This window comes from Alosa alosa, chromosome 1, assembly GCF_017589495.1.
Source record: "Alosa alosa isolate M-15738 ecotype Scorff River chromosome 1, AALO_Geno_1.1, whole genome shotgun sequence".
NCBI classification, from domain to species: domain Eukaryota; kingdom Metazoa; phylum Chordata; class Actinopteri; order Clupeiformes; family Clupeidae; genus Alosa; species Alosa alosa.
Genome location: NC_063189.1, coordinates 10,082,557 through 10,102,562, shown reverse-complemented (window position 1 = coordinate 10,102,562; position 20,006 = coordinate 10,082,557). Strand labels below are relative to the sequence as shown.

The 20,006-nt window shown below is 41.0% G+C and overlaps 2 protein-coding genes across 3 annotated transcripts; one reads left to right on the top strand and one right to left on the bottom strand.

The window, feature by feature from the left end:
* Nucleotides 1–781: 781 nt before the first annotated feature.
* Nucleotides 782–10,357, bottom strand: fzr1b (fizzy/cell division cycle 20 related 1b). 2 transcript variants are annotated; one of them, XM_048260612.1, is made up of 14 exons: nucleotides 10,135–10,357; nucleotides 9,386–9,526; nucleotides 9,008–9,109; nucleotides 7,896–7,959; nucleotides 7,517–7,644; nucleotides 7,308–7,390; nucleotides 6,821–7,004; nucleotides 5,128–5,193; nucleotides 4,756–4,858; nucleotides 4,033–4,214; nucleotides 3,571–3,804; nucleotides 3,072–3,176; nucleotides 1,114–1,206; nucleotides 782–1,026 (listed from the first exon to the last, which is right to left on the bottom strand). In XM_048260612.1, exons 2-14 carry the CDS (start codon nucleotides 9,458–9,460, stop codon nucleotides 985–987), a joined length of 1,461 nt encoding a protein of 486 aa, XP_048116569.1. In that variant the 5' UTR covers nucleotides 9,461–9,526; nucleotides 10,135–10,357; the 3' UTR covers nucleotides 782–984. The 2 variants fall into 2 exon arrangements, with proteins under 2 accessions (XP_048116569.1, XP_048116575.1); XM_048260618.1 differs by lacking the exon at nucleotides 10,135–10,357 and adding an exon at nucleotides 9,813–9,863.
* Nucleotides 10,358–16,541: 6,184 nt separating this feature from the next.
* Nucleotides 16,542–19,682, top strand: prdx1 (peroxiredoxin 1). The gene is made up of 6 exons (XM_048260814.1): nucleotides 16,542–16,686; nucleotides 17,685–17,790; nucleotides 17,976–18,129; nucleotides 18,251–18,373; nucleotides 18,463–18,593; nucleotides 19,085–19,682. The coding sequence occupies exons 2-6, from the start codon at nucleotides 17,685–17,687 to the stop codon at nucleotides 19,168–19,170; spliced, it is 600 nt and encodes a 199-aa protein (XP_048116771.1). The 5' UTR covers nucleotides 16,542–16,686; the 3' UTR covers nucleotides 19,171–19,682.
* Nucleotides 19,683–20,006: the final 324 nt, after the last annotated feature.

The window sequence follows — 20,006 nt, the reverse complement described above, 5'->3', positions numbered from 1 at the left end:
TAAGTATATATACTCTTTTGATCCCGTGAGGGAAATTTGGTCTCTGCATTTATCCCAATCCATGAATTAGTGAAACACACTCAGCACACAGTGAACACACAGTGAGGTGAAGCACACACTAATCGACGAAAGTGAGCTGCCTGCAACAACAGCGGCTTCGGGAGCAGTGAGGGGTTAGGTGCCTTGCTCAAGGGCCGTTCAGCCATTCCTACTGGTCGGGGTTCAAACCGGCAACCTTCCGGTTACAAGTCCGAAGCGCTAACCAGTAGGCCACGGCTGCCCAGGATCTAGCATATTTATGTAAATACTGCACACCCCACTTGTACCATATTCATTTCCTTTAGTATTATCCCTGTCAAATCACATTCAAACGTGTCTGCGTGAGACAGCAAATCCATAAAAAACATGTACAGATCCAAGATGTTCACAGAAGTAGTGTATTTATTCTGTTGTAGAAGATTGCATGATAGCTTATGTCATACAGTGTACACTTATCAAAATATAGAAAAATCTCACGAGAAGGTCACAAGTCTTGTGCCTCGCATTCATCGCAAGACACAACCCACTGTTTATATATAGTTTAATATTTTGATTAATACTTCTACTCATGTAATAAAACATATCTGTTGACATTCACAACGTACAGTAAAAAGAAGACGGATATTCAACTGAAAAAGTCCCCATTCGGCAGGTGTGTAAATGAATGACATCGCTTCAGAGAGAGCCAGGATTGGTGGACAGTCCTTGACAGTAGAGAATGTCATCAGGGTTGGAGTTCAATGCAGTTCAGTGAGTTTAGGACAAGGAATGGAGTAGGAATTATTTTTTTTGCTAGTTTTTCATTTTTATTTTTCTCCCATTTCCTAAATCACAGCTCATGAAACTGAGTTGACTTTGCAGATCAGGCATTTTCCCCCAGACAAGTACAGTGAAGCGTTTTCTTGTTGTCCAGTCATGCAGAGGACCATGTCTCCTCTAGCGTCACTATCGTATCCTGGTGAAGAGGTTTAATACAGATTTGGACTCCTGGGTGGAGGACGACACAGAGAGAGAGTTAAAAAGGACTGGATGAAGCAATTAATTCTGTGACTGATGGTCAGTGATGGCCCTTACCTTGGTGCATCGTGTTTTACTAAACACGTTCCAGAACCTCAGGGTCTCGTCTCCTGCTCCCGTCACAATGGCCTCTCCATCTGGAGAAACGGCCTGAGAGAAAGACAGTGAGGGAAATGAAGTCAAAGAACAAAGCGGTACGGATGGGGCACATTTACTTCCAAGGGCATGAGTTACAAGCATTACATTTCTATGTGCGATCTCCAAACTGAAAGAACCATGACTGTAAAGAGTTTAAAGCGATGAAAATGTTGTAAGTTACTAGAAATCGTTACATACCGTTATCTATTTACAAATCTTAACATGACCCAAGCCTGACTTCAAGCACAGTGCCTGAGAACTTTAAGCCCTGTGTTAATATGGCGGTAGACAACCACACTCTGCCATACAGTTAAGAACAAAATTAATCATACCCCTGGCAAATATTGATTAACTGTTGATTTTCTCTTGACCAATATGTTTGTTCTGACTGAAAATGACACTGCCACATGCCAAAAGGTTGTAAGACAATGTGGTAGAAACATGGAATCAAAAAAAGAAGCGTTTTTATTTTATTTTTTTACATTTTTATGAAAAATGGTCTGTCCAAAATTATTCATACCCTTTTTAAATAATCAATGGAAACATTTTTATTTGCCATCAAAGCTCTCAAAATGGTTCTTATAATACCTACCAAGCCTCTCCATGTCTCCACAATGATTGTATGACTGTACCTTCTTAACAGCAATCCGGATTTTGAGTCAGGAACGAATATTTGCCATCACTCTGGCCTTGTGCTCACTTTTTTGACGGATTGGACTCTGGACCACTCTAAAATGTTGATATTGTTCTCTGTTAACCATTTCTTGCCTTGTTTAGCTGTATGTTTTGGATCATTGTGTGGTTTAATGGTCCAATGCCGCCTATTGGTGCAGGTCTCTCGGCAGACTGCCTGATCTTTTCCACCAAAAATCTCAATGTAGCCCCTTGTTTTAGTGTTACCGTTTACTTTGAGAAGTTCACCAGGTCCCATTGTCTAAAAAACACCCAAAACTAATACATTTCTATAGCTATTCTCCACATTGGGGATGGTGTCTTGGTGGTTGAAATTTTCAATCCATCCGAAAATGGATCACTTGGTCATGTTGGATGCTGATCAAGGATCACTTTTCTCCAAACATGCACAACTCAGCTAAATCCTTTATAAGGGAACACCTGGACAAAGAATTTAGCTTTCACCTGGACTTTTTTTTGACCCAGGGACATGGCCTGAGATTAGCATAAAAAAGAAGCATTAAATCCCAATGACACCATGTCCATTTCCATTGTGGAGGTGAGTAAATTATTATTCTGGGATGTTTTTCAACCAGGGGGACTTGAAGACCTTCTCAAAGTAAATGGTAACACTAAAGCAAGAGGCTACACTAAGATAATGGCGTCATTGGACCATTAAACCATACAATGATCCAAAACATACAGCCAAACAAAGCAAGAAATGGTTAAAAGAGAATAATGTCAACATTTTAGAGTGGCCCAGCCAGAGTTCAGACCTCAATCTGTCAAAAAAGCGAGCACAGGGCCAGAGTAATGGCAAATAATCGTTCCTGCCTCAAAACCCGAATTGCTGTTAAAAAGGTGCGGTCTAGAATCATTGTAGAGACAAGGAAAGGTTTGGTAGGTATTACAAGATCCATTTTGAGAACTTCATGGCAAATAAAGATGTTTCCATTGATTATTTAAAAAGGGTATATATAATTTTGGCCATTTTTCATAAAAATGTTAAAAACAACATGATTCCATGTTTCTCCCACATTGTCTTGTAACCTTTTTGCATGTGACAGTGTCATTTTTAGTCAGAACAAACATATTGGTTAAGATAAAATCAACATTAAATCAATATTTGTCAGGGTATGAATAATTTTGTTCTTAACTGTATGTATGAGCAAGTCAATGTTGTAATAGCCATGTCATCTACTCACCAAGTAAAGGACCCGATAGGAGTGCCCTGTCAGCTTGGCCACTTGTGTTAGTGAGGGGTACTTCCACACCAGAATCTGGTTCTGAGAGTAGCCGTGAGTGCTCACCTGGGAGGGAGAGAGCAGTGAGCCATAAGTTAAATATGCATTTATAGTGTCCATGTGGACTAGTACAAAAATACAGCAGTAATGATGATGCCAATATCAATGTATCTTAGTAGGAATAAGGAGGACAACTGGAGATAATATAAAGATAACTATAAGCTAACAGACTTCTCTTAGCATCTCCAGATGGGTGTATTTTTTTGTGTGTGTGTGTACATGTACAAGTGCAAGTGAGTGAGTCTGTTGTCTGCAGACTGTGGGGCTTTCTCCCCGTCCTCTCCAGATTGATTTGTTCGAGATGGTCTTTTGGGTTTCAGTTTCGCTACACGTTTGCGTGTGGGAATGTACTGGGTGTGCTTGTGTGGACTGTAAACCCTCTGCGCAGCCATTTCCTCACCAGTTCATTGGCGTGTTTAGACCAGGCCAGGTTGCAAACCTGGGAGCCTGTGTCGGTGCTCTGCAGGGCCTGGCCCGTCAGCGTGTTCCAGAAGCGGAGGCAACGGTCAGCGGTGCCCCCGCCCGATGCCAGCAGCCCGTGCTGGTGGGGGGACCACGCGATAGCCTTGACCGCCGCCAGGTGGTCACTGTACTGCTGCACAGGGAGCAGGCTGGAGCTGTTCCACACCAGCAGCTAGAGGGCAGCAGAGAAGAACACGGTTATCAAGAGCTCTCTTTGTCAACTACACACAGTATATATATATATATATTGTGACAAAATCAAATTTCTAAAAATACGAGCCTCAAGCTTCAAGCATTGGCTAAAATGAAGTCTGGTAAGTATCACAAGTACAAAGTGAACGACATAAACAGCTCAGCAGCCACCACAGCTGGCTCCGAGACACCCCACTGGCCTGTCTACCTTGTTGTCGTTGCCCCCTGAGGCGAGGTGCTGGTGGTCAGGCGACCACTTGAGGCCACAGACTTCCTGCCGGTGGCCCTGCAGTCGGCGCTCGGCTGAAGGGGGGGTGCGGATGTCCCTCTGGAGGATCACGCGGTCCCGGCTGCCCGACGACAGCTGCTCCCCATTCCAAGCCAACGCGCCTGAGGAGACATGAATCGGTGAGCTTTAGATTATGATCTACTGTTGCACATTTTTTTTTGAATAACATTTAACTATCAGCAGGTAAATTGTCACGATAATCCAATCAGAATACAAGGAATCCGTTACGGAATCCTACGGAATGTAGTTGCCCAGCAAAATTGTTCAAAAAAGCTTCCCCATGTATCATGATGAGGCATTAAGAGTAGACTGTACTAACCACAGCATGGCAATCACAGGTATGGAACTGCTCTCTGTAATTCCTTCACATAATGTTCCAAAATTATTTCTTTTATTACTTAGGTCAAACATAATGTTCCAAAATATTGACTGTCTATGCACAATTTGGACACTGCATGGCACTCCAACTAACTAGTGCATTGACAGGGAGTCTATAGTACACACTGTGCGCACATACTGTACACAGCATACAATATAATTGACAGCAAGTCTTGCATTCTTATGATGCTACTATAAACACTCAAAACATTTTGGATCGACGTACTGTAGATCTGCGGGTGCAGGTGCTGTGGAGATACTGACCTACACGAGCAGAATGACCCTCAAGGCAGGTCAGCTTCCGACTGGCCGCTGCATCCCATATCTGCACAAATCCCTTGTGCGTTCCCACAGCAACCAGGCTACCCTGCAGACAACAGCAACGAGTAAGATTCAGCTGACATTATCGATTGTGGCATTACACCTTACAACAGCAACAGCAAACAAATGTTTTGTGTATTTTATTTCAGTTGCTAATCAGTTTCATAATAATTGTGCAATACTGTTATCCAATGCAACATCATCACAGTGGGTTCAACAGGTTTTTATGGCATACCTACATCTAAAGGACAGTTGAATTAGATGTGTTGTGTGTGCAACTTTGATGTGTGCCAAAGGAGCATAAAAAATACAAACCCTTTCATTCCAACACACAGACGTAACAGAGTCTCCATCCACTGACAGGTCACATAACCTGGTCACCTGTGCAGAAATGCATGAATATGAACACATGAAGAGACAAGTTACACTCAAGCAGACGTTTTTTCTCCTGTTCATATACAGCAGGGCTATTCAATTAGTTTGTAATGGGGGCCAGTTAATGAAAAGCATCACAACTGAGGGGCCAGAGAAATGCGGCTTGAAATATGAGTAATCATTACAGCTGTAGATACAATGAAGTACAACAGCAGCAATAGGGGTGTTCAAATGTTGTATTTTGTACATGCATAACAACATCTTTAACTGGTTGTTGATGGCTAATATGGAATGAAATCTGTGATAAGATAACAGTAATGGAATCTGTGCTTTGCACAGTACTGCTAGGTCCAAGATTTCCAGTGAGTACAAACAGGATTCAAACACTGTTCAGGTGAATTAAATGTGTAATAATCAGTCGCATATGTAGCTCTTCTGACGTATAGGCCTATTTGTTACATTTGACGTTCCCACCATTTAAATGAGATGACCGTGACCTCTAGATTTTTTTTAGCAGTGGGGGCAGGCCAGTCATAATAGCCTACTGTAATAACAATAACACGGGGGTCTGGGGGATTTTTTTCTTTTCTGGTTCTAATCACACTATTTTAAAATGTTTTGAGAGGGACAGGCCCATCTTTTTTGTGACGCACGTCATGTTAACCCATGCATTATACCAAATGTCACTGCTTGAATAAATGAAAAACATAGCCTACTGAACATGGGCATAGTTCACGATGACAATGAAAACATTTAGCCTACTTGGTTTCTGTACAACATATTGTAGAAACACAACCACAGCCTTTATTTGGTGAACGGAGATGCAAATCATCTCCTTCACTTTCTTTGGTTATTATATACTGGTAGTCTACGATTCACTTTAACCACAAAACGTTTTGCCGTCGCCACATTTACAAATGCAATTTACCTTCGTTAGGCTATCAGTGATACTTTTTGCTTTGAATCGCAATTGAGTGCGCATTTAATGTAACATGCCACATGATTTCCAAGAGGCCTTTAGACAGGCTCATTTCTGACTTCACTAGACTATTATTGCATTATGTTGTAAGACGTGAAGAAATGAAGGACAACGGCAATAGCCTAGGCTACGCACAAATTCATCATTCACTAAATGGACACAGAGAGACTACCAGTTTTTCTTTCGCTATCGTTGCAAAAAAATAGCCAGGCTACTATATTGAAATACTTTGAAATTCCCTTTGAGTCGGATCTGCTCCACCTTTCCACCAAGTTTTGCAGAAATTGTGCCCGTGGTTTTTTTGCGATATTGTTGACAGAAACTATTTGTGTGGTGCAACCTGTTAAATATGAGTAGTTCATAAACTCCAACGTAGTGCCAACTAAGATGGAACGTACGTTCAACTTACGTACAAATGTAATGAATTGTAATGTAGTCTAACTTGTGCAATGGGCTGAGGTGCAGTGGCTGCAGAATTAAAGCGAGCGAGAGATGCAAGAGTGGAGAACAGCATGCGCTTAAAGGGCCAGTACAAATGACCTTGCGGGCCGGACCAATTGAAGAGCCCTGATATACAGTATATCAGTGACATTGCAATCACCAACCTTTCGGAATTCTCAATGAATGATGGATTACAAACTCTCTTGTCCTCACCTGACTGGTGCAAGCGCTCCACAGGTACACACATGCCCCAAGGCCCACACTCAGCAGGTTCCCCGCTGACCAGTCCACTAGGTTGAGGTAGAAGTCGTCCTGCAACTCCGGAGCGTCCAGCACCTTAAAGGGGATCTTAGAGATCTTGCGGGCTGGCTTACGGGGAGATCGCAAGAGCTTGTGGCTGGAAGAAGAAGAAGAAGAAGACTTTTAGTATAGCACGTTTCAAGACACTCAAAGATGCTTTACATGACACATAGATACATACATACATTAAGCAGAATAAAACACAAGATACATAAACGAAGAAGGACATAACATGACAGGAGCAGTGGTATGACAAGTGAGGGGGTAAATGGAAAATCAACACATGAACATAGTCCATCTCACTTCTACTTTGCTCACTTCAACATCATTAGTTTCAATCTGGTCAAATCACCGGTCGTTCTGAGTTTTTATACATCTGGTTTGATAAAAGACTCCATACCTCTTATTGCTGAGTGGGGAGAGTGAGTATGGAGAGACTTCATTGCCGCTGTCAAAAGGCACTCTCTTTGATTGCACTGTATACTGGAGGCAGAGGAGGGCAGAAAGAAAGCACTCAGTACCTACAGATCATCAGGATTACCACCAAGACATGCTAGGCAAAGAGGAGACAGATGCCAATGCAGTGCCAAGCAGTCCAGCACTTCTCACCTTAAAGAGGCTATGTGTGTCCTGGGAGAGGACAGCGTGGCGCCGGTCATCTGTGTGTGGATCAGGGACTGTCTCGATGCCCGCGCCCAGCAGCTCGTTCCTCAGCAGTGCAGCATATGCCACTGCATCTGCCAGAGGAAGGGGGGGCATTAACAGGCAGATGGTCAATTCATTATCACTTAGACAAATTGATGCCTTTGGATGTGGTTTCAACTGTATAACAGAAATATTGTGTGCTCTCTATAGTGTGTGGCACTGACTGTTGCATGTTGTGTACTTTCCTTAGTATTTCTAATTTAAAGATTATTACACAGGTAAGTGAATGAGCAATGCTATGTGGCGACAACATGCAACTGGCTCTAATACATTCACAATATACCTTTGCCTGTGTCTGCTGAGGAATCTTTAGATCTGTGATTTTGACTGGGAGACCGACAGTTTTCCTAGACAGACACCAAAAACACAAGGACAAACAAGATAATCAAACACGATAATGACATGATTAGGAAATGAGAGAAACCTTAAGGCCCTAGTTACATTGCCCTGGGAGGGCAGCCGTGGCCTACTGGTTAGCGCTTCGGACTTGTAACCGGAGGGTTGCCGGTTCGAACCCCGACCAGTAGGCACGGTTGAAGTGCCCTTGAGCAAGGCACCTAACCCCTCACTACTCCCCGAGCGCTGCTGTTGTTGCAGGCAGCTCACTGCGCTCACATTAGTATATGTTTCACTAATTTACTAACTTGGGATAAATGCAGAGACCAAATTTCCCTCACGGGATCAAAAGAGCATATATACTTATACATTTGTTTTTAGAATGCGTCTTGGGTAATCCCATAACAAGTGGTCATCATTGTTTACACATGTATAAGTATATATACTATTTTGATCCCGTGAGGGAAATTTGGTCTGTGCATTTAACCCAATTGGTGAATTAGTGAAACACAAACAGCACACAGTGAACACACAGTGAGGTGAAGCACACACTAATCCGGCGAGAGTGAGCTGCCTGCTTCAACAACAGCCAGGGAGCAGTGAGGGGTTAGGTGCCTTGCTCAAGGGCAGCGGCCCACTGGTCGGGGCTCGAACCGGCAACCCTCCGGTTACAAGTCCAGAGTGCTAACCAGTGGGCCACGGCTGCCCACATGTATCCAAGGTGTACAGCTAGAGACATTTCTGACCATTTATGTTATCCTGTTGTCCTATTATCCTGTTACTGCCAACATCACAGTCATTTGAACTCTCATTGTCCGGGACGGATCAAAACAAATTAGCATTTACACTACAAAAGATGTGTAGTCAAGTCTCAGACCACCTCAGCAAGTGGTTTGAGTGGTCAGATCACAATGAGTCTTGTTTTTAAAACTGAACACTTGTGATCGGATCACCCAAGATGCATAATAAAAACAAATATTAACAGGGTCTAAGACTTTACAATCAGGGTCTGACAAATGTGTTGGAAAAGTTGGAGGTGCCAAAGTGATAAATTCCTACATTGGCATAATGGAAGTTGATGCTCCAGTTACTCCCAGCGCGAGTAGGAATGAATCTGTCTCCTGACTTGATACTGACAGGACTGCATGCTGCATAACCAGACTGTGAAGTAAAAATAAGACAATTCAGATTTGACAGACTTTTTTGGTAGGCCTACAGCATCTTACCAAATACATGTAAGCCCTTAATTAAACACCATGTAATGGCTACATAAAGAGTGTTCCTTGTGAAAGCATCTGAGAGATTTTGGCATCGATCAAATCGGGGGTCAGAAAAACAGCAAATATCTCATAACCTGCAGCCTGAATTCGTCAACCTGACTAACAATGTAGTGAAATCAGATAGCACCATGGATAGCAAACGTCAACTGGGATTGACCTTAGCCAATTGACCCTCGGGAAGATTCTGATGATTGATTTGCCTCAGTAGGCGTCTTTCATATTCCTGATCCATCTCTAGAAACGTTCAGCAGCACGCTCTCTCCCCCTCAGTCTCTCCCTCCCTTTAGATCTCCCATTCCTGCAGAAAGAAAATGAGCGAATGAATTATTGTTAAAGTAGTATGGAAAAACGTAATTCTTTTTTCAGTTCGTAGTTTGCTTGCATGTTACAACTTTAATTACCAAACCAAACCAAAAACTATTGAAACAAACCAAAGCTGCTTAATATTGTCACAAGTAGCACCAACAGAGAACACTGAAAAACGTTGTCGTGTTCGTAAAATGTCTTGAATTGATTCTCAAGGTATGAGCACCTCGAACTGACACTGTCAGGCAAGTAACGCTAGGTTAGCGTAGGGCACCTACATTCGTTCATTTAGTTCATGCTGTCATGCAGGCATGCTGTTCCCGAAACAACGCTTTTAGCTTCACCGGGTCTTTAACTCGTAGGGGTAGTTGTCATGGCAGCTAGTTAGCTATCGATAGGTTAGCTCTCGCACGTTAGCTTACTGTCCATATATTATCCAACATGTCACAATGGCCTTAGGTAAATGGCGTGTCAATTAAGGTAAGAAATTACTGCTATCAACTTGGGAAGGTAGCGACAACCCCCTGTGACAACTACCATTTAACATTAACCCAGCTAACGTTAGCTTATGATATATCTACGACGCTGAAAATGTCTCACCTCTGTCGTTCACACAGTCACGTTAACCTTAGGTATGATAGCAAAAACTGGCATGTGCATAACTTAAAATGTCCAAAAATAAAACAGAACGATCCAGTCGTCTAATTACAGTTCAACTGACGATAATTCCCCAGACGTTGAAATGTCACTACCCAAAATCTTTCGCTAAAGGGTCTTCCAATGTTTATATCTGTATCAAGATGGCGACCAAATCAGCTGTTATGCGAAAACATTGCCTGAGCCTCTGCAGCGCCACGCAAGGGTCTTGCAGAAAACAAGAAAAAGGGGGAATTGAAGGAATTTGGGAAGATGATGCTGAATGATTGCTGATGAAGAAAACAAGAAAAAAAAATATGATAATTATTAGAATGATAATTATAATGAAGAAGATTAGATTAAATGATATTCAACTATTGTCATTTAGCAGAGTACAGGTAGCCTACAAAGCAATGCCATCATTCAGCTTTGAACATTTAATAGGCCTATTTTTAATTTTTAACCTTTTTTATTGCAGAATGTAGCCTAGGCCTAAAACAAACTTAAAATATCATCATCATGTGCTCTTGCTCGGTCATTCTGCAAGTAGCCTAAGCTAGTTTCCCTCAAATCCTTAAATCCATGCAGGAAAATGGCAAGGCCTAGCTGACTCTGACAGGGCTATATTTGTCTTGAACCTGGATGGATCTTGAGAGGGCTAGGCCTAGTCTATTTGGGTAGATCTATAGAAATATAGATCTGAGTCTGATCTATTTTAGTATTAGGGCCTAAAAAAATGTTTAAAAAATAAAGGGGTAGTTGGTTAACAGTTGGCAACAGTGCGCAACTGTGGAAAATGCTTTTTAAAAATAAAAACTTATTTTTATTTTAATTTTTTCAAATATGAACTAAAGTAAGCTTGACTTAGTTATGCTCTGATACATCTAGTTTTATACCTAACATAATACAAATTCAACTATATTTTGGGCTATAAAGTGATGATATCATGGTAATATGTTCATAGTCTGCCTTGGAAGAGAAATAACCGTCCTGTAGGGACATAAAGTAATTGTTTTGATCAAAACCAAAGTTTATGTTAAATAACTATGTTTCATTATGATGACTTTCATTTCCCATATTCATAGGGTTCTATCACAAGTCAAGTCAAGTCAAGTCAAGGACTTTTATTGTCAATTTTACATGCACTGGTCATACAAAGAATTGAAAGTTTCTTACTTTCCCATGCAGACATAGACCTTTAAATACAGACATAGACATACTATAGACATAGCCATAGACAATAAACATTAAAAAAGTGCAAGACATAGAACATGTATGTATCAAAAATAGAAATATAGGACATATATAAAAAAAAATAGAGAGTATATTTATATAGTCTTAACAGACATAGGTATCCTTGATATGCAGTATGCAATATCCCAGGCTTGATGTGACACAACATGTTTTTCTTGCCCTGTAAGGAGTCCCAGGTTCCTGGCTGGCCTCATCCATATCTAGGGTCAGCCCTGACACACAAGGATCAACCAAGGGCCTGAACAGTTTGGGCAGGGTGGGGCTGTATCCTTGACAATCATTAGTGCTTTGCGTGGTGAGGCGGTGGTGTAAATGTCCTGCAGGGAGGGGTTGGTGCAATGATCCTCTTAGCTGTGACTTGTAGGGTCTTCCTGTTCTGATCTGTGCAGGCCCCACCACACTGTGATGCTGCTGGAGACGATGCTGATGGTCCCTCTGTAGAATGTAGTCATGACAGGAGGCGTGACTTGCCTTCTTCAATTTGGCGCTAAGAAGTAGAGGCGCTGGGGCTTTCTTCGCCAGTGATGCTGTGTTGGTGGTCCCGCTGATGTGCACCCCCAGAAATGTTGTGCTGCTCACTCTCTCCACAAGTGGACAGTGGTGGCAGTTGTTTGAGCAGTCAGAGGACATATTCCTAGAGTCACTCCCCTTCAGAAACTGCAAATCCATGCCGCCCACACAGAGAGAGACATAGGTATCCTTCACATATCCCGCTGACACACTTTTCTTGCCCTTGTCAGCCTCATCCATATCTGGGGCAGCTGGGCAGCTGGCCCCAGGATTGGACTTGTGTGGAGGGTGCTTCACCTCACTGTGTGTTCACTCGCCAGGATTGTGCTGTTTGTGTGTTCACTGTAATTCACTAATTCACCGATTGGGTTAAAAGCAGAGACCAAATTTCCCTCACAGGATCAAAAAAGTATATATACTTATACTTATACTTATAACCTAGGGGTCCCCAGTGTGGTTTATACTAGGCACACACTGGGCATGCATTGGATGGCTCCATAGCAAGCCAGCCCAGTTCTTACACCATTTATAGTGAGAGGAGACAAAGGTCACCCCATTTGCCCTTGAATTTGGGCCTGTGAAGTACTAAAATTGTAGCCATAGGGCCAGAATGGATGACTGCAGCCTCTATCTGCTATACATATCAATGCTGTTCTCCTCCCTGCTGCATTATAGATAACCCTGTTTCTTCATTGGTGGAAGAGCCAACAATGTGGTTTTATCTTTCCCAAAATCCCAAACAGAAATGATGAAAAAAGCATGTCTAGTGGACTGTATAGTGAACAATAACACAAAATACATCTTACTGCTCCAGTCGCTATCATATCTGGACCTTATTCCACAGATAAGTTGCGAATTGGTAAACATTTATAATATCCTATAATACTCCAATATGTCTGGAATTACAAATAAAAGTGTAATTTTTTTTTTTTTTTTTACTTTAAAATATTGTCAAAAGTTGTAAATATTCCTAGAGTATCCTAGTGCTATGTAATCCTATTGTAATCCTATGATGTTGAATGGGCATAAAAAGGTCCCATATTTGCATTTGTTATATTTTGCCAATTTACAAAAAACTCATTAAGACTTGTTTTAATGATAAATTGTTCATGTTTACATAGTCCAGATAGTGTAATGCCTAAATTCTGAAATTTGGCCACCCAAAGGTAGCGGACAGGTGGTGGTGGTCACAGAGGTACCTCTCTATAGAAATGTGAAGTACTGTAACAACATATCCTAGTCATGTGACCTAACAATTATTTTTTCATATCAAAATTAAAGTCCCCTTCTTCACTTTTAAATAGTAAATATAGGTTTTGTGTTACTACCCATTAGAAACACTAAGATATAATAACTGTTGCCATATGGCAACACCATGCAGTAGAGGGAAGAGAGAAGTTCCCACACTTCCCATTTGAGTGAGGCAACGTCAGTTATTTTCTGTGGTTACACCATCCACAGCTTAAAGTAAGCATGCAGTTTTGCCACATATGTTGAGGTTAGCCTACCAACATCCCTAGTAAAGATTTGAGTCAGGTGCTAGTAGATTTAGGCTTAGAAGACAGTCTCTGCTTTAATACATTTTTAAGACAAAAACAAACTGAATCTGTTCAAGAGCCCAATCAAAAAGAACTATAAGACGATATGAATAAATGTTTTATATAAGTTTAAATAAATGTGACTGAAAGCTGTTTGCCTGTATACATGAAGTGTCTGATTAAATTAGCTGTCACTGAAATACTCAATTACAAATAGTCTAAAAAGATAGAGGCCATGACGAGCAAACTGTCAAGCACTTAAAATTCCTCTTTGATTTCAGAGCAAGGTTCTGGATTTTTAAAACAGCAACCATGATAGCATCATCTCAATCCACAAATACAATTTTAATCACTGTTGTACTTCTATACCATCAGTGTAGTTTTTACTTGAAGAAGAAATGTAAAACAACAGCATGACAGAATGTGTCACTAGAGCGAATCAGGCCTGAATTACTGAAGTTAGGCAGGTGTGGGCCTGGTTCTTGGATGGGAGACCTCCTTGGAAAACTATGTTGCTGCTGGATGTGGTGTTGGTGGGTGGCCAGTAGGTGGCACTCTTCCCTCTGGCCCAGTGTCCTGGCTAAATTCCCAACCTGGCTCATTCAAACTGGCCCCCTAATCATCCCCCACTGTAATTGGCTCATTCACTCCCTCACTCTCCACCTCAAGCTGGTGTGTGATGAGCGTTCTGGCGCATAATGGCTGCTTTGCATCAGGTGGGTGCTACACATAGGTGGTAATGAGATTCCCCCTTCCCCGTGAAGCGTTTTGTGTTGAGAAAAGCGATATATAAAATGTAATGTATTGTTGTTGTTGTAAATTATTTGTTATAGGAAATTAGAGAGATTTAAAAAAATATATGAATAAAATGTAAATACACTTTTATAAATATTTAAAATCTAACTTATTCTTACTTTGAGTAATCTGAAGCAGAGCTCACATCTCTCATATCTGGGTCAACTTCGCAGGGTGATACCACCAAAGTCAGGGAAAGGCATGCTCCAATCCAAGAGTTGTTCAGAGCAAAAAGTTAGTAGGCCTACTTTTAAAGACATCATGCACAATGGCAGCCAGTGACCAAAAAACACCATGAGGCAAACTGAGCGGTGGAAAGATTAGTCTCACCAGCTCTTTGCATATAACAACTGTATCGTGGGCACCCATTCATGAGGCAAGCATGTTTCCCTGCACCCATCATAATACAACCATAGGTGCTAAAAGTATGTTATCAGTAGTTGCAGTGGAAAGCTATTGCTAAGTCATCAGCTCAGACACTGAATGGAGTAATCACCAGCCATCCTGTAATAGCTCAGAGTGAGAGCATAACCAAGTTGTTTGATAGTCTTTTTAGGAAGGCCTGTGAAAAGCCCATGCAGTAATCAACTCTGCTGGAGATAAATGCATGAATGAGTTTTTTTTAAATGTTATGACATCAGCCCTTTAAGTTTGGCAATATTTTTGGTAAAAAGTTTATGCTTTCATGTGGCTGTTGAAATGTAGATCACTGTCAATTAATGTATGTATACTGAGATTCAACACCTCAATTTAGGTTTTACATTGATTACATACTCCTATTTTTGAGCAATGCCCCTCTGGAGTAATTTGTTTTGATGAATAAGAGGTGTTAACAAGTGTGATCAGGGGTGTGCAGCGTGGATCCTTCAGTGGGGGGTAGTCTTGTTAGAGTCGGTTCCTGCTGTCACTACCTGCTGTGGGGGGAATTCTTTGTGATATCCTCCCACTAATGACCACTGCTTGTGTACTGAGAAAAGAAAGCACTTTTAATTAAGACAGACCTACTACTAACACGCCGTGGCAGCAGATATATTAAAATGTACACACAGAAACCAAAACGTGCATAATAAGTTTTCGCTTTAAAACACAAAAAGAGGTACTGAATAAAAATTGAATGAAACTCCTGTCGTGTTTGTAGAGTGGATCACAGCAAATTGAAGTAATAAAGGATCAAACAAAGCTTCTATGGCTGCTGAATACAAGAGACCTACTGAGGTTTTCATATGCATATCTCATGTAATGGTTAAAGACCTATCTAGCATTGGTGCTTTATTAGATCTGATGCACACAGCTGTGTTTTAATGTGAGTCCATTGTGTCCAGACCCTCTTATCTGGCTCTCCATGCTGCAACCATGGCAACGAGCTGAAGAGCCACACTTGTGGTTGAGGAAATGAGGGAGGGAGATTGAGGGGGAAGTGTGCAAGTGACAACCTGGGTAACCTTCAGTACACCTATGTCTGCTATATTTTGTGGAATTATACAGATGGAGGATGTTGCTAATAACTGTGATTTGATTTTGCATAAATGTTTCCCCTCCTTCATGCTCGCTCTCTCTCTCTCTGAAGCAAAAGGGAACCTTTTCCCTTGCACACATTGCAAAATGAGATGTGATTCATTTCAGGATGCAGCACATTATTCCTGGAAGTCACAAAATACCTCCCACTTTCTCAGGAACAGCCTACATACTTGCTACGTATATGGCACCCTAACCCCCTTCAATGACAGGCCTATTTACACATGGGAAATAGGAATAGTGTTGTGTTTGTGTGTGTATGTGTGGTAGGTTGCCTGTTATAGTGAGAAAGTAAGAAATGTACTAACATATTTTAAATATTATTGGGGATCACTGTCATCCAGTGTGACTAATGAGAAGGCAAGTCATATGATGCATGCAACCCTGACCTCCTGAGACCAGGAATGTCTAGGGTGGGAGCTCTGCAGTTGCTCTATATGGGAATGCCTTTTTTGTGTGTGTGTGTATGTATATGGGAATGCCTTACTGTGAAATGGTAAGAGGCATGATGAATGGGTTATATGGTAGTTTATTTTTTTTTCTTTTTCTTTACTTTTTTTTTTGTTTTACAAAAAACTAGACTAGAAATCTGATGGACAGCGTGAAAAACGGTTGGTTTACAAAACAGCTAGCCTACTGGCAATGATGGCAATGGTCCCGTGTAGTAGCAACAATGCTGTACCGGAACTGTGTAGCCAACTAACTTCACAGTCTGGGTAGAATGTGCAAAGTCATGCTGTCCAAGCGGTATTGTTTAAAAAAGTGGGTCGTTCCTAGAAGACGGTATGTGGAGATCATAGGTGGGGATGTCATCGCGAGATCGCGAGGCCAATATAAATACAAGCAAGCCGCCAATGAAGTATTGTACTGTTCTCAAGAAGAGAGAGCCAGCGCATAAGAAAAGGTGAGTGCACATCACCAACGTGTAAGTTTGCTAGGGCAACTATATGAGGAAGCATCAACTTCATCGGTTGCCTATTCTATAAGCAGCACGATACAATGCAGAGCTGTTATGTCCGGATAACACTTGTTTTAGGTACGGTCTTTACAAACGCAAAACGTTCGCTTTGTCAAGGAATGTCATGTTGACATTAATTGTTGACACTATTAAATCGCTTTGCGAAGACTCAGTTATAGGCTATATGTATAATTTCAATTCATTCTGTATTCAAAAACAATCAACTCTAATGTTTCAAAACTAAAATAACATAAATCTGTTCAGCGCTGTTCTATATCGGCCTAATGCTTCAAACATGGCACACAAAGAAACGTCTCTTAACATTAAATAAGGAAGGAAGTGGCTCTTTCGGGTCATTCTGTCAGCAATCATAAGCTATAATTGTAGCTTTCCGTTTCATTTAGCTTTACATTCGTGGAAGAAAATGATGATTTCATTTTGCATTCACTGTGTCCTATAATCTTGTGTCAGAGTTAATGTCAAAGTTTACCATACACATATCAGGTTACATGATGAGGCATGGTTTTCTGTCAATCTGTAGCCTATATGGACTTGGGTAAAACTTCTAGAACTAACAACTGTTAAAGGAACCGTATGTAAGAAATGTAATTCAATTAATCATAAAATGGCCCTGATTTATCACTAGACATTAGGAAATCATGCTAATTTCAAATACTTATATCACTGACAACAGTAGTCCGGCCAGGATATTGTCATTTAAAAAAGTGAAGTTGCAGCCCTCAACTGAAGTTGATGTTTACATATTTGTGTTTTAGCCTGATCCGCCACCCTCCACCTATCTAGTATCACAAAGTCCGTAGTGTTTCGGCATCTGGGTTGCCAGCTATGCTCTAGTTACCACATCTGCGGTGTACACCGCTCTACAGTATTTTGAAAGTGATTGTACTAACAATGCCATAATGCCTATTTTAAACATATTTTAGATGGCTGCTGGCAAAGCTCAGATAGGGAAGCTGGCTCCAGAGTTTATAGCCAAGGCTGTGATGCCGGATGGCCAATTCAAGGATCTGAAGTTGTCTGACTACAGAGGTGAGATGATGAGAGTCAATACTAACTGTGTTGTTTTTGATTGCTTCTCAGTTCTTTTCATCATTGTGCTCTCTCTATCTCCCTCTCTGTAGCCTCATCTGTATTCATTGACAGACTGTCTGCTGTAGTCATTTTCAAAGAACTGGGTCACTTTTGCCTATCATGGTTCTTTGTTCTTCCTTTAGGCAAATATGTGGTTTTCTTCTTCTATCCACTGGATTTCACCTTTGTGTGTCCCACGGAAATCATTGCTTTCAGTGATGCAGCGGAAGAGTTTAGGAAGATTGATTGTGAGGTCATTGGCGCTTCTGTTGACTCTCATTTCTGCCATCTTGCCTGGTGAGGTTCTTATTAGCTTCATATTATGATATTATTAGTATAATTACCACAATAAGTAAACCTCAGTTTAATAGATAAAATTGGTTAATTGTAAAAAAAAAGTTTCCTGACTGCCTTACAGGATCAACACACCTCGGAAACAAGGTGGTCTTGGTCACATGAAGATTCCATTGGTAGCAGACACCCTTCGTTCCATTGCCACAGATTATGGTGTGCTGAAAGAGGATGAGGGCATTGCCTACAGGTGAGAAAAATGCCTTGCATCATTTAACCCAGTCATCTTGGAAGACACCAGTCCAGTACAGATCTCGTTACTTGGTTTTCTCCCTTCAGAGGTCTCTTCATCATTGATGACAAGGGAATCCTGAGGCAGATCACAATTAATGACCTCCCAGTGGGCCGCTCAATTGACGAGACCTTGCGTCTGGTTCAGGCATTTCAGTTCACCGACAAACATGGAGAAGGTATGTCTTTCTAGCTTATAATCTTTCTAATAATTCATAATAATTTCAGAGCACAGCCCCGTTTATTTAGAGATTTGACTACTAATGGCTTAACTGTGGTTCATATTGTCACAATACAAACACATTGGAGGTCACAGGCCTTGCAGAGTATTAACTCTGTTTACATTAATTTATAGCATGCTGCAAATTGTTCTTTAAATTCTTTAAATTCAAATGAATATCAGGGAACCAATCACAACAATCTGGAAGTGGGTGCACAGGTGCAAAAGACCATCAACATATTGCTCAAGAAAACACATTTTGAAGTGATGTTGCACTGTGATAACTATTGCATTGTGGTATGTTAGGAACAGTAGAGTCCACTATCATACCGATCATACACATAGTCAATCAAATGTAGAAAGCAGTGCCCATAGGTCATGACAAAGTAATGTATGTATTGTTAGGCATGGAGAATGTGGCTCTTGTTTGACACTTTCGGCTTGCCCTAGTTTGCCCAGCAGGTTGGAAACCAGGAAAAGACACCATCAAACCTGATGTCCAGAAGAGCAAAGACTTCTTCTCCAAACAGAACTGAGAAGACCAGACTCTGCATTTTAGTTTAGTTCACTGAAAAATGAAGAAAATATTAACATTCCTTTCCCATACTGTAGGCCTGTCTATTGTGACTGTTAGCCTTATGCCGATGTGAATAAACTTGTCGTTGTTGTTGGTGTAATGGGGGTGTTTTGCTCTCCCTTAGTGTATTTGCATTGTGTTTTGTTTAAAAACAAATTACTCGACATGAAAACTGAAATGGGTACCTTTCAGTGAATTTATCGATTGTTCACACATGCACAGATGCTCCCCTATTGCATGGTACCAGAAAGAGATGGGGGAGGGGTGGCAACCAAGTCAAACTTAACTTTATTGGCATGCATGCAAATGTGTTCTATTTCAAAATGAGTAATAATGAGTCACATTCTTTGGTGATTCATTGTGTTGCAACGTTATGTGGTTACTATCCAAAACATTTCCATCAGACAGCCTAAATGCAAATGTTGTATACGATAATGAGTTTTCTATTAAAGGGTAATACTTATTTTTAAACTTCTTTGTCTCTGTGTCTACGCATGGTCATCTTACAATTTAGGCTACATGACTAGGCTATATTTTGATTTATTTTAATCTGGCTGAGGTGAAATAAAACATGCCCAGGCTATTAGTGAAAATACAAATGTCATGTTTCCCTTTCTTGTGTGACCTGCACCCAGAAATAATACTGTAATGCTTTTCCCCAATATAGGCTACACATTTTTAAGCATGATGGTGCAGTTTTCAGCACGAAAACTCATTTTATTCTTTTCATGGAGAGCTGTTCTATGCTGTTTTATGGTGCTTTCTGCCTCTTCTTAGTTGCGCACGCATGTTTTC

Excerpts from the sequence above, each read along its gene's own strand:
- fzr1b (XM_048260612.1), bottom strand. The coding sequence starts at position 9,460 with ATGGATCAGGAATATGAAAGACGCCTACTGAGGCAAATCAATCATCAG. Across the intron at positions 3,805-4,032 it reads CAGGGGGCAACGACAACAAG|CTGCTGGTGTGGAACAGCTC; the intron begins GTAGACAGGCCA and ends GCTGCCCTCTAG. Across the intron at positions 1,027-1,113 it reads GTAAAACACGATGCACCAAG|GAGTCCAAATCTGTATTAAA; the intron begins GTAAGGGCCATC and ends TCCTCCACCCAG.
- prdx1 (XM_048260814.1), top strand. The coding sequence starts at position 17,685 with ATGGCTGCTGGCAAAGCTCAGATAGGGAAGCTGGCTCCAGAGTTTATA. Across the intron at positions 18,130-18,250 it reads CATTTCTGCCATCTTGCCTG|GATCAACACACCTCGGAAAC; the intron begins GTGAGGTTCTTA and ends ACTGCCTTACAG. Across the intron at positions 18,594-19,084 it reads CACCGACAAACATGGAGAAG|TTTGCCCAGCAGGTTGGAAA; the intron begins GTATGTCTTTCT and ends GGCTTGCCCTAG.